The sequence below is a fragment of the Anser anser genome (assembly GCF_964211835.1).
Source record: "Anser anser genome assembly, chromosome: 14".
NCBI lineage: Eukaryota > Metazoa > Chordata > Aves > Anseriformes > Anatidae > Anser > Anser anser.
In genome coordinates, this window is record NC_139735.1 from 15,211,042 (window position 1) to 15,224,905 (window position 13,864).

General features: G+C 35.7%; 1 protein-coding gene across 11 annotated transcripts in view; it reads left to right on the plus strand.

The window, feature by feature from the left end:
- SLIT3 (slit guidance ligand 3) overlaps nucleotides 1-13,864 on the plus strand; it is a 512,478-nt gene that overhangs the window by 50,944 nt on the left and 447,670 nt on the right. For 10 of the 11 annotated variants that reach the window (XM_083798318.1, XM_083798310.1, XM_083798316.1 and 7 more), the window contains one exon: nucleotides 4,877-4,948. The exons of the other annotated variant lie outside the window; for it this stretch is intronic. In XM_083798318.1, coding sequence (XP_083654444.1) covers nucleotides 4,877-4,948 — 72 coding nt within the window. The remainder of the gene's footprint in view (nucleotides 1-4,876; nucleotides 4,949-13,864) is intronic. 11 annotated transcript variants of the gene reach the window in all.

Genomic DNA, 13,864 nt, shown 5'->3' on the forward strand with positions numbered 1-13,864 from the left:
CATGTGTTTAATCAGATTTATGGTTTGACTCAGTGCAGGTATTGCCAGAGCTGGTAAGACTCCTGGAGAGCCTCTCTGCACAGTTCTTCAGCTTCCAGGAGATTTTATTAGTCTGGGCTCCATGCTGTGCACATCCACAAAGTTGTTTCTGGTCCAGCACTGGAGCTAATCTATTCTGTGGCATTAGATGATTATACACCATTCTCCCCAGTGCTCAGGATTCCCGGAATATTTTTCAGGTCTTATTAGCTCTAAGACATCCAGTTCAAAATACTTCAGAGACTGAGCAGTTGCATTCTCATACAGCAGTATTAGGTGAAATAAACCGGACCAGATCTTGTCAGGCTTTGCACCCCTGATTACTTCCTCCCTCTGGATGTGGTGACAGTTGGTGGCACGTATGTGCCCATGTGCTGGTTGTGTGGCGGCTGTGTTTCTAACATGAGACAAGAGGACAGATCCAAGATTTTATTTGTAGTGTGCTATGTGTTGCCCTTACTTGGAACAATGCAAAGGTGTTGGTGTGACAGTCAGAATTTGATTAATTTTGCTCAGAAAATGTTAATAATTTTTTTGTTAATTCAGGTCTACTGTTCAGACTGACAAAGCTGACATGTCATTACCTCATGATGTAGATAGTAAAGCGCAGCTGCAAAAATGGCTTGGCTTTAAAATCCAAATTCCAGATATCATATCTTCACATCATTTCTATTTTAAATGAACAGCAGATTAAAAAACAGAATTACCTACATTTGTTAATAGTGCAGTCCCAAGAACAGTGCCCACAAAATCTTTTAAAAAGAATTTAGCACATTTTCTTTATAATCTTTTTTTTGCTATCCATTTTTATTTTGCCATAATAATAAATGGCTTCATGTTTTCCAGCGTATTTGTTACAAAATTAGAAATGCTGTTATAATTAGAATTAAGCATCTGACAGGACTGAGATTTACAGTGACATGGTGATGACAGACTGTTCTAGGTAAAAGGCCCAGGTGAACATCGGGAATTTCTGTACTGCTCTTTTGTTTTCTTTTTTTGTGAAGGTGCTGCTGCCCAACTGGTTCCTTAAAGTGTGCTCAGCCGTGCTTTGAAGGTCCGCTTAGGAACAGCTATGTTAGAGCTTGCCCTGCCCTGTGCTGGCATTCCTAATGTTTGGTTCACCCTGCGCTTGAAGTTGCTTTCATTGTCATACGGCTTGCTGATAGATGAGGATAAAGTCAAGCTCGCACACAGTGGTGTGTTAGGAACTATTCCATTACATTTCATTCATGTTTGGCACTTCTCTTTCAAACTGGAGGAAACAACTCTTATTAATGACCATGCAAAGCGTTTGCTATTTTCATCAAATAGTTTTCAAGCACTTCTGTTTTTCTTTTATAGGATTTAGAAACATCCTGTTTTGCAGTTTGATACTTCTCTATTAAGAATGATCTCTCAAGCTCTCTCTCAGTCTTATACTGAGATGACTATTGCACTAAGAGCTATTTACATACAGGAGGTGGTGTTCAAGAGAAACAATACCCTGGTAATTCCCTGAGTTCCCCTGAGAATCGAACTATGAATAAAATGACTTTGGGTGGAAATTGCAACTTGAAGTGATGGAAGTGTTTGGAGAGTCCCATAGCTTGAACCAAGTCATCTGTAGCCATGGACTTTGAAAATGTTTGTTGTTACCTCAGGTTCTCTTCATAATCAGTTACTTGTGTCGCGTTGTCTTACTAACTGCAAGCCCTGTTTGACAGAAATGCTGTACTCTTGCAGTGTGTTGAGGACAGTATCATGTGCCATACAGTGCAGAAGCATTAACACGTACTGATGGGTTATTTTAAAAATTAAGCTTATGCATGAGCTGAGGCAAAAGGACAATGGCGTTGTAGTATTGGTCTTGACAGGAGGATTCAGCTAGCTTGCTACTGCTGTATAAAAAGACCAACACTTAATTTATAACAATACCATGGTAAAATTTTATGATAAATTTAGACCAATATGCTATGTTTACTGCCAGTGAGCTGTGGATCATAATGTGAGCTTTTAGATTATTAATTAATTATTTTGTGGACCTCACTTAATATGATTTTTCTTTTTAAGTAAAATCAATACTAAGACTATCAGGCTGTAATCTTAAAAAGATTAGGAAGAGGACAACATGCAAAAGCAGCTTAGAACTTAGTGGTTTTGGAAAAACAAGTGGAGAAAAATATTTTTAAATTTTCTAAGGAATTTTTCGTTTAGATATTTTTTTCCCTTGTTCAAAAAACCATCATCTGTTCTTCTTTTAACCTTCAATACCATCAATTTTGCTTTTGAATAAATAAATTTCCATGGCTTTCATAAAATCCTGCAGTTCTGGGAGAATACCAGAAGAGCATTCTGGGAGAAAATCAGAACACACGGTAACCTTAACTTTGCATAGGTGTGACAGAAGATGATTTAGGCATATGTGAGAAGTGCAAGTATACAAATGAGCATTTTTAAAAACTGTTTAGTGCTGCAACCATTTCCCAAGTGAATGTGACAGTTTACCAATGCATGCCCTATCTGTTCTGTATCCTCTTTCAATTCCCCTTCATTGTCTGTTTTTGCTCCTTCAGCCATTGCAGATTAGGGCAGTGTTGGCTTATACAGACCTATCGTTTAACATACTTGATTGTCCAGATTTTATTGATAAGGGAAAAAAAAAATCACATTTGACTTCACAGGTTGCAAACTTTTGAAAATATGATTTTTGTTACTATATAGATATTCTTGTGTTTGCTGGTGTAGCACATCCTATTCTAGAAATTTAATCTCACTTTGCTTAGTTTCTGTTGCTGAAAACTGCAAGCACAAGTTGAAATCCTTGCAAGTAGAGTTAAGAATATTCAAAAAATATATTCCTTGGACGTGGCTTTGAGAAGTCAGATGACTTGGGATTAACAGAGGATAATTGTATACGTGATGAGAGCTGAAATTACTATTAGAGTAATAACCATTAGAAATGCATCTGTGTACTTCTCTGGCAGTCTTTTTCATTGTGATAGATTAAATAATTTCAACACAATTAGTATTAGTCAAGAGCTAGCAATAGTGTTGAGCGAGAGTTAAACCGAGAAATGTAATGAAAATTGTCAGTATTTTTGGGAAGCTTACATTCTAGATTCATCACACTTTTTTCATTGTATTTCATCCTGTTAAGATTTTTTTCTAAAATATATTCATGCTTAACTGAAAATATGAAATTAATGAGGATTAATTAAGTTGCACACTATCAACCTTAAAAAAAACAATAGTAAGGCTAGCTTAATTCAATATAAAAGTGTGAGATTTCACATGGGGAAAAAGAATCCAGTTTAAAAGCTCCTATATACTTTCCTAAATGCAAACTAGTGCTTAGTATTTCCCATGTTCTTTCTGAGTGTTTCATTTTCTGGTTTATTCATTAATTTCAGAAATGGAATAGAGTAGTTGGTAAAAGTACTGTGAAATAACCAATTTTAATATCTGCTTCAGCTAGCAAGTAGCATGCCTAATGTGTAATATTTAGGCTCTGTAAGCAAGGTTGGAAATCCAGCCTTTGATCTATTACAGGTGTCGGAAAGAGAAGCAAATATTTCCTTCCCCCCCCCCCCCCTTTTTTCCCCGCAAGACATGTTCATATGGTAGCCATGTGAAAACTCTGCATTTCTCACTCCACAGTCTAAGTGTGATCTTTGAAAAGGCTTTTCGATTCAAAAAAAATTTTGAATTCTGGTAGTGAAATAACTCAGTGTGTAAGGAAACTGGAAAACAGATATTGAGTGCTAAACATCAGTAGGTTTCTACAAACTTCTAGTGTCTTTGATCGAGACTCTAGGAAATATGCATCCGTTATCAAAGTGAAATTTAAGGTAGACTAGAAGAAGGGAGACAAAAATACAGTCATATATAAGCATACGTAAGAAGTATCTTCCTATTTAGAGCAGGGTAGCTGTATAGAATTAGTTTAGGTCAACTTCAATACGTAAGTTACGTCAATTAGGACTCTGAAAGCTAGTGACTTTTTATTGTCAGTGAAAAAGACTTAGAGGGAAAAGAAGTTTCTTATCAATAGATCTGTTTTTCAATATTGCAGGGCTGTTTTATGCATTTTACCAAGGAGAGAGGGGTTGTAGTGGTTTTTTTTGTTGTTTTTGTTTTTTTAGCCACTAGGCTGGAGTAACTTGTAGCACAATAGATTTTTTTTAATTGATAACTTGTGGTCATCAGTATAATTTTTTTTAACGTAAGTAAAATGGACTAACATAAAAACATGAAGATTCATGCAGACAGTTTATAGAACATTTTAAAGATAGTATTTCAAAGCACCATATATTTGATTATCTGTATTTTCATATGTTCTACAACACTGCGCATATTTTCAAAGCAGAAATTAAAGAAAATTCTTGATATATATAAATATATATAGTGTGTGTGTACTGTAGAAATAATAGCTAATCTGGAAATAATCTCAGTTGGTCAGGTTATTTAATTTTCTGTGCCTAGATGTTTAGAAAGTGAAAGAGAAAATCCAGATACATCCTGGTAACTGTTTCTCAGAGCAGTGAAAGCTGAATATGGGGGCCATATGATTCACTGTTAGTAGGCATCTAGAGCAAAATTCAAGATAAATAAATGTGTACTCATCCATATTAAAACATTCAAACTTTCTGGTGACTGTCACTTGACTCCCCTACCTCAAGAATGTGGGCAGGTGGTCTACAGATGGCATGGTCTGTTTGGCTTGTCTGTGAGTAACGTACACAATGCAGTCTATGCTGAGTTCATAGGAAGAGGAGCTTCATGTGTTGATGAATAATATAATAAGCTTTTTACATTGGAAGACAATGTAATTTTTGTTTTTTATTTAACTGTTTAGGCGTCTGAACAAGAATAAATTGCAAGTTCTTCCAGAGCTGCTTTTTCAGAACACCCAGAAGTTAACCAGATTGTAAGTACAATCTGATTTATGTTTCTATTGTAAGTTCCTTATTGTTATATGGATTTGCATGTGTGTGTTTTGACTGAGGTGAGAGCTTTAATTTTTATGATATTAGAACTTCTAGATAATAAGGGTTTTTAAGGTGATGTGTTGTCTTTGTGTGTACTGGTAATGCCATAGAGCATAAATAGGAAAGAGAAGAGAAACTGCGAAATGCTCCTGTTGTTCTTATCTTCGCCATGATGACTTCAAGGTGAATTATTCTCAACTCTCTAAGTAGAGATATAGAAATCACTAAAAATGGCAACATCTCATCCCTTATGGTCTAGATGTCCTTAAAGAGATTGCATACTCTCAGTATTGAAAAATTACCATATTGACATAACACAGTTTTTAAATTTATTTTTTATTTATTTATTTTAAACTAAGCCAAATCATTGCCAGGCAAACCAGTGTGGTTATGGCTGTTGCCTCTTCAGTCAAGAAGATGAAAAATTCTTTTTCTTCCCTTATTTCCTCATTGTATTGAAATAGAAAACGAAAAACAAACAAACAAAAAGTTAGATGTTTAGAAGGCATCCTAACCAGCATGAACACCCAGCTAACATGAGCTTCAAATCATGTTTTTCTTTGGGGGGGGGGGGGGGGGCTATGAAAAAGCTGAACTCATCAAAAACAAGTCCTGCCAAAGTTTAACTCATGATCCAGTCTGTATTTTTGAAGGATATACCGTATGGTTGAACTTTTTTTTTTTTTTTTAAGCTTGACTTCATTTGTAGAAGATTTCTTATAAGATTTATGATTTGGTTAGAGATATTGAAAAGTTACTGTAGGATGGCTGAGAAGTTGCTTCAATCCATGTGGAAGTTTCATAATTGTTTTAATACCTCTGTATGTAACCAAACAAAGCAGTGAGGCAGTACAGTAAATTTTACTTCCTGTGGAAATGCAAAACACATGGTGATGATGAAGATTAATTTTGGAATTGGTTGAATATTTAAAAAAAATAGTCTCTGTTGAAGTTGGTGTCAGAACTTGCCCGTGAAAAACGTACTGTGCAAGTAAAGGAACCACATTGTTGTGGAGATAATAAATAAACAAAAAATGATGAACCATAGCTGTTCTTCGGTCTCAAAATGCACTTGAAACATCTTAGGACTTGTTTTTGACTAATTCAGCTTTTTCATAGCTTTTAAGTGCACTGGAAAATATTTGCTTAATGGGTTTGTTAGGGCTTAGTGATTTGTTTGTGTTTCCTAACGTTGTTTGCTCATTTCTGAAATTCTGTATCTTGAAACTTCTCTTGAGTATAAAGCTTGAGCAGGTACTTGTGGATACCATTATCTGCTCTACAGAAGATGCTAGTTGTATTTATTTCATAGAAGACTTGCTTCATGGAGATTTTCTAAAGTGATGGTGATGCCTTTACGATTAAAAATAAATAAAGAAGAATTATAGAGTTTACATCAATTCCTATTGAGCATGCTGTAGCTTCCTCTGTGCGTGGTAGCACTGTACATGTAGTGTTATAGGTTTGAAATAAGCTTTCTGGTCACTTGTGATTTCAAAGGAAGGTTGGTTGTTGATCACCTGTGTGTGTTTATCTTAAGGAACCTTGCACAAAGAAGCTTTATGAAAGTAATTGAGATTTTTCAATACCAGAGTGGTGGTTTTTTTTTTTTTAGTAGATCATATAATCATGATGCATTATAGTCCTTAACAGCAAGGGTAATAATTTTGCTTTTAGAATATAAAGATTGTAACAAAATTACATTAAATACACTGATTAATATGAGTGCTGTATTCTCTAATACCTCCCAATGGATGCTGTCGAAACATTTGTCTTTATTCACTGACATTCATTCAAAGTCTCATTACCGTTTAATAGTGATTTAGATGGATCACTGTAGCACTGTTTGTCAGTAAAAATGTGCTTTTTCTTTTGAGGATACAAGTATTATACATACTGTATATTTTAAGTAAAATAAATCTTAGCGAAGTGAGCAGTTATGGTTCCGAATGCAGTTGGCTTTTATGTTTTTCAATGATGGGGTAAGAATGATAACTTTGTTACCTATTGGGATATATGTACATATCTGTATATAAATTTTGAAGAAAAGTAGAAGTATACATCAAAGATAATTACTTTGTGGTTTGTATTACTCTTTTGCTCCTACTGCTGGTAGATTTCAGAGTTGTTCTTTCTCACTTCTCTTAAAACTACTCTTAAATATAACAGTGCCAGTCTACTTAGTTCACAACTGGCTTTCTGGGTAAATCACATCAATGAAGAAGCATGATGCGTGCATTCCTCTCCTGCAGCTGCTCTGACCTAGCCTTTCAAGAAGAAAGCATAGCTGAGAAGGTGATGAAAGGGAGTAAAAAGCGAAGCAAAAATGTGTGAGTGAATGATACATGGGTGATGCAGATCCTGTGGAATTTATGATAAGATAATTAAAATGGAGATAAAAAGGTGTAGCTAATATTTTATTTTTCCATAATAGTGGTATATTGCTTTTACAGACATACTTTCAAACTACGTTAACTCTGGACTAGTAAATTATGTACCAGTTAGTTTATTCTTTTTAAATGGTTATGCTTCTGATAAGCTTGCAAGTGCAAAATGGAGTTTTTAATAGTTGAGCTCAATACAGCTCAAATGGTGCCAAGTGTGGAGAAGTAATTATTGCCATGCATTATGCCCAGCATGGAGAAACTTGATCATATTGGGTGGAAATGAGGAGCTTGTAGTGATGGCCACATAGCAAATGCATATGAAATCAGCAGTGATTCTTACAGCTGTTCTCTTTAGCAGGCATACAGGGAACCATAACAGACTACAACTGTGTTAATAAAAGTCCAGACTCGATTTTTAAAAATATAAAAACAAAAACAAAGATAACATTTTAAGTTTGATAACTTGATAGTAGCATGAAAGATAAGCATATTTATTAGCATTAGTAGATTTTTGTGTAGATGGGGTGAGAGACCTGCTTTAATATGCAGAAATTCTGCCTGCCGGAGGGTTTCAGGAAGACCTGTTAATGCTTCAGGAATAGTTAAAAGTTTTAAAACAAATACCAAGATTTCTCTCACTCTTTTGTCAGCTGGACTGAAATGTGCCTGTGAGTTTACTAAAGGAGTAGCCTTGATGTAGTTCCATATCAGCAGTGTATGTTATGTCTCGCTGCTGGAAATGGAGGTACAGATCACTATGTTTCTCTGTCAGTGATGTGCTTGAAAATCTAGAGAAGAAACCTGTTTGACATGTTCTTCTCTTGTTCTGCATACGCACAGTCTGTGTAGTTTGAGACAGCTGTCCAGTTGTCCCAGGTGCTTTCGTTTGTCTCCGTAGCGTACTTGTGTCAGGCACTGTGTGCTTTCACTAAAATTTCATCTTTAAGGTAATTAACGAATTTGAGTGAGGAAATAGATACTATCTGAGAAGCCTTCTAAATGAACCACTTAACTCTAGGTACCTTTGTTTTTTTGTCCATCTTTCTCCCGGAGTGCTGAGCTACAGGATATCCTGCATCTTTTACAGCGTTGCTTAGGCTTCGTTGTCACATCTGGTGAATATTAGAAGCAGGAAAAAAATATCTATAGGGGGAATAAACGTTAGGTGGAATGTGAAACATCCCACCAAATTAGTTTCTCATAAGGTTTTGAGCCTTTTCTTCTAGAAAGAACAGTTTTGAGACTTGTGGATTTTGTTTGCTTTAGTTTAAATGAGACTTTTAGGTTAGTTAGCTGGTGAATGAGCCCTTCAGATTGGATTCTCTAGTGGAAATGTTTGCCATTGCTCTGATGCCTTGACTTCCTAGGCTTTCAGCTTCTTGAATGTTTTATCTAGGATAAATAATTGAGTATCTAATAATTCAAACTGCAGGCACTTTTAATGAGAAAACTGAATCATAAAGAAGACATTTTTAATATTTCCAGAAATGGAAACAAGAAAAAAATGTTGTGTAGTTACAGATATTTATTAATATTGAGCCATTGAGGGAAAAAAATAAGTAACATAATACACATGGTAAAAGTGCAAAAGAATTATAGTCAATGAAAACATGCAATATAGAAGTTATAAAAACAGGCTTTGATTCTGAGGTTAGTATTTTTTAATATTTAAAATAAATTGTGAAATTTACTTATGAAGTTTATAAACATAGCTTTGTGTGTACTGAAATCATGAGTTTCTTTCGTATGCACAGCTGTATCATACTGTATCTGTTTTTTCACTGAAGGCCAGGTGTGCTAATGGTCCATGATGAGATATTTAAATATTTAAAAACAAACAAAAAAATTCAAGCCAGCTCCTGAATTGCCAAAGGAAAGCAACGTTCCTTAGTTCAGATGAAAATAACTCCTAAGTGCTCTGAGTCTTGCTGTGGATCAGCTGCTCTTAGAAGAACGAAAGAGGATGTGTGGAACTTCATTAACCTGTAGTCATCCCCTGTCACTTGTAATGAAACTTAAGGTGTTTTATCTAATTGCTTCTGCGTGCCATTTACTTTCAAAATGTTTTCTTCCTGAAATAAGAGAAATGTGTAATGATCGTTCTGTTTACAATTATTTTAAAACAACAATATGAACCTGATGTGTTACTTACAACCATGATTTTGACAAGTCTAGTGTGAATTCAATTTTACCAATTCCAGCTTTCCTTTGAGGGCTTTTATGGCTAAGATGTTTAATGTAGCTTGGAAATGCATATGTTTGCTTCACCAAAAATTTGTTCGTGATTTTCTAGAGCTGTCATTTGTAAACCCTCCTTTCCAGCCTGATCCTTAGCAAGCTGTAAGCATGAAATCATGCCTTCTGATCAAATTCAGAAGCTTTTATCTAACAAATGTCATCAGAGGGCCTGTTTGGAAAAGGGACAGTTCATAATTTTTCTTAGTGTCCCCTTTATTTTTCTTTTTGTTCTCTTCCTAGAAAGAGAGATCTTGCAGATCTGGCTTACAGCTGCATTATCATTTCATATTAAAGCAGGATCCTGACAATTTAGATATTACATGAGTTTGAGTTATGGTGTTGCCATGACAAAATAGCAAGGGCTGTAACAGAATGGTTTTGTGGTTTTTCCACATCCAATAACTGTAGTTTTACTGTGCATAGATCGCAGCAGGTCTTTTTAGAAGACAGTAAATAATTATAGTAAGTGTTTGCTGGTCTCCAGGGTGCACTTCTGCTTGAGAAAGATGTGCATTAGGTCAGAGGTTTGTGCTGCAGATAGCTGGATGACATTTACACCATTTATCAAGCTGAAGTCATTTTATATCTTCTTTTTGGCTCTGGTTGCAAATAATATATTTAGCAATTTTTATATAAATACACCAGTTTTATATGGGAAGTCTAAGGATTCTTTTTCCTGTTAAAATTAGTGCAGAAGATAACTTGAATTTTCAAGAATATGATTTGTTTTTTAAAAAGAAAATTAAAAGTATAAAATAAGTGAGGACATTTCAAAAGACTTTGGCTTCAGTGTTGCTTTTTCCCTTCTGTGAAACTGGTTATTCAAAACGATACTGAGCAAAAGTCTTGTTTTCCTTCCTAGGGCAAATAGACATGACTGGAGTAGAAAGGGTGCTCTTGGTGGAATTTACTTATGGGTTTTAGTGGCATCTTTTTCCTAAGAAGACACCTATTGCCAACTTCCGTGATTGGTTATTCTCTTACATAGCTATTTAAGGTAGTTTGTGGCAAAGGTTTATACATTTCCAGAATAAATATCACACATGCTGATTAAGTGCAAGTCTGCATTGGAAATAAGCTGTGTTACTCTGTTAGCTGAGTAACTGAAATATTACCTTTCATTTTCAGTATTTACTAGAAATAATATATTTTCCTATGCTTTTAAAAATGAGACATACTATTTTGGTTGGTGTTCAGTCAAAGAATTCAGGAGGCTCACAATTTGTAAGATAAATTTGACACTAACTTATTTGGTAGTTTTAAACATGTTGCTGGGTGTCTGTTTTCCTAAATGTATATTTTTTTAAAAGCACTCTTACCAGTGTGTTCTAGTTGCATATTATGTAGACATATGATAACATTAAGTAAGAGAAATAACATTCAATAGAATTATACAGTTATTGCCCACTTAAGCATTTTACAGTTTAGGATTGTTAGTTTATTTTACTAACACCCAAAGTAGCCTTGTAAACTTCCTAAGTCCAGCCCAGAAACTTTATGCTAACAGGGCTATTGTAAATAGTTTCTGATGCATTCTAAAATTCCTTCTTATTCTTAATATCAAGAAGAAGAAATATCAATAAAATATAGTATTTAGTCACTTTATCCAATTAGACATTAATTCCCATCAGAATTATTTCTTATCTCCAGAATATTTAATATCCTATGTTGCTCAGCCAAACATATCTTTTCTGAACTTCTGCAGGCTATTGATATTTGTTTTCCTTGCTTTGGAGGTCTTTTTTTTTTTTTTTTTTTAACAATTGCAAACCCATTGTCTTTCGAAGTTCAGGAATCTGATAGATGACTTTTGCTTCTCGAGAGAATGGGACTTTTGTGTTAGCGTGGAAATCGTGATGTCAACAACTTCTGGCAGTGAGTAACTGCTGATTCAGTTCTGGAACTGTGTGTGAAGGTGGGATTGAATGTCTCAAGAAGGCAGATTGTAGCACAGGGTGTAAGGAAGAGTGTCTTCCTGACAGGGTGGAGAGGAGCAAGCATTAAGTCTTTATGAAATCTAATGTGAAAATATCCACTGGCTTTATAGATATGCAGTTGCATGGAATATCATAGAAGTGATTAGTGCCAAAATATGTATATTGGATATATGTTTTTTTAAGCAGATGAAGAGGGTGCTTGTGTTCACATTTTAATGTGAAATGATCAAACTTTGTGGATAACTAGATTTTGTTTTTAAAGAGAGATCCCTAAGTTTCAATTTCTGTGTCATGAGTGAAATGAATCCTGCAACCATGGAAGTAGACTTGTTAGAGGAGTTTCTGAGAAAAATTGCAAAATCAGTCTGTTAATTCAGCTATTTCTTCTTCTTCTTCTCCCCCCCCCCCCCCCCCCCCGCTTTTCATCCAGTGTATTATTCCACTTTCTTACTCAGTGCATCTCTCGGAGTATGGCTTCTTTTTCAAGTGGTAGAGACCAAAATGTGATCAGTGCAGAAAGCAAGTTCCATCACTTTTAAGGCTTTGTAGATGCACCGACTGCATTGAGTTGATCTGGGTGAATATCCTGCATGATTTGTGAAATGGGGAAATTTACGATTTCTGTATCCTGCTCAGCTAACCAGTATTACAAGGCCCTTTTATAAGCGGTGTCAAAGGTGTTGTCTTGCAGTAATTTCACGCGAAAATGATAGATGGGAATTCATATTGATAAACTCTTTTTAAGAGCTGTTGGTGAAACAGACTGTTTTGCTGCTTTTATGTGAGTTGCTACAAAGACAGCTCGATCAGAACTCCTTGGTTACACATCACCTGGGTACATGGAGACATGGTTTGTGAAGGTGGTCGTGTATGCTCTGCCAATTTTGAAATGCGTTCTTTTTAACAGGCTTCAGCTTCTGGTTTTGGAGTGACAAGTTAGAACTGGGGGGAAAGCACAGTGACTCAGCTTCTTGTTGTGATGGTTTCACATGACTAACAGCTATTGCAGAGTTCTTGACATACAGTAGTTGTGTGTGGGCATATTGGCTTACCATTTTCTTACATTAGTGTTTGGAACTTCAGTCTTATGCTCTTGTTAACACCAGTTCAAGTGTAGCTTGCTTTGAAGTAGGGGTAAGCTTGGGGAGGCAGTTGTCAGAGTGGGTGCCTCTGTTGAAGTCATAGGTGGCTTTGCTCAATTCAAGGGGATTGAATAGCTGTGGAGGTTGCTGGGTGGTCAGAGAACAGTTAGGTCCTATCTGCAAGTATATTATATCTGTAGGTATTCTGACCTGATGGCTTGTAGGCCACTTCTTTTCCAGAAGTTGACTAACCATGTTGGTCTGACTGCATGCTGGAGGAAGTTGCAGTCAGATTTACTGCATTTGCTTTGTTAACTTGTTGTTTTCGTCCCTTTACTAGAGTTAGTCTGCAAATGTCAGCACATTGTGGTGTCCTTGCCTGTAATTAACTGCTATAGGGACATTGCTTCTCTTGTTTAAAAATTTCCTTTTAGTTAATTCATGTATGAATATCTTTAGTGCTTTCCCTATTGATTTTACATCGAGAGCAGCTGAAAAGCATTTTGCTGAATGCTCTGCTAGTGGTTTCCTGCCCATAGTTTAAATGAGCAGTTGCAAATTTCCTTTTTCATGATTGCAACTAGGAGAAAGTGCAGAATAGTTACAGCTTTGTTGGTTAACAGGAGATTAGAATAGGAGTGCTTAACATTATTTTTGTATTTGAGGCTATTTCCGTAAGCGAGGTGAATGTAGGAACAGATTGAATGGGTGACTTTAAGCACAGACATCTCATCTGCTTAACAGGGAAAATATAATAGTGATAATGTAAATATTTCCATTTCTTGCCATAATAGGTTGTCATCCTGAGGTTCAAGATGAATTTATATCCAGTGTCTTGTAAAGTCCTTTGAAATGCTCTGGAAATACTTTGCAAATAATGAGAGTTAGTTTTAGTGTGCATAGGGATAGTAGAAGCAGGTGATGCAGTCATTGTTGAGGTGGCAAAGAGAGGGTTCTATTCTTCTTGCACAGCAAGTCTGGATTTTAATCAGTGACTTCAAAAATGAAAGGCTCTTTTCCATCACTGGCTTTCTGGCACCCACCTCTACTGTTTGTTGTTTTGCAGCAGCAGAATGCAGCTTTGTCTGCAGAGATTCATTGTGTATTCAGAGTGCCCTGAGTGTAAAGGTTATTGTGGGTAAAATGATGCAAGACGAAACACTTCCTTGTTTTAATTCTCATTTGATTTCATTCTAGAAAGCTGTAATGTG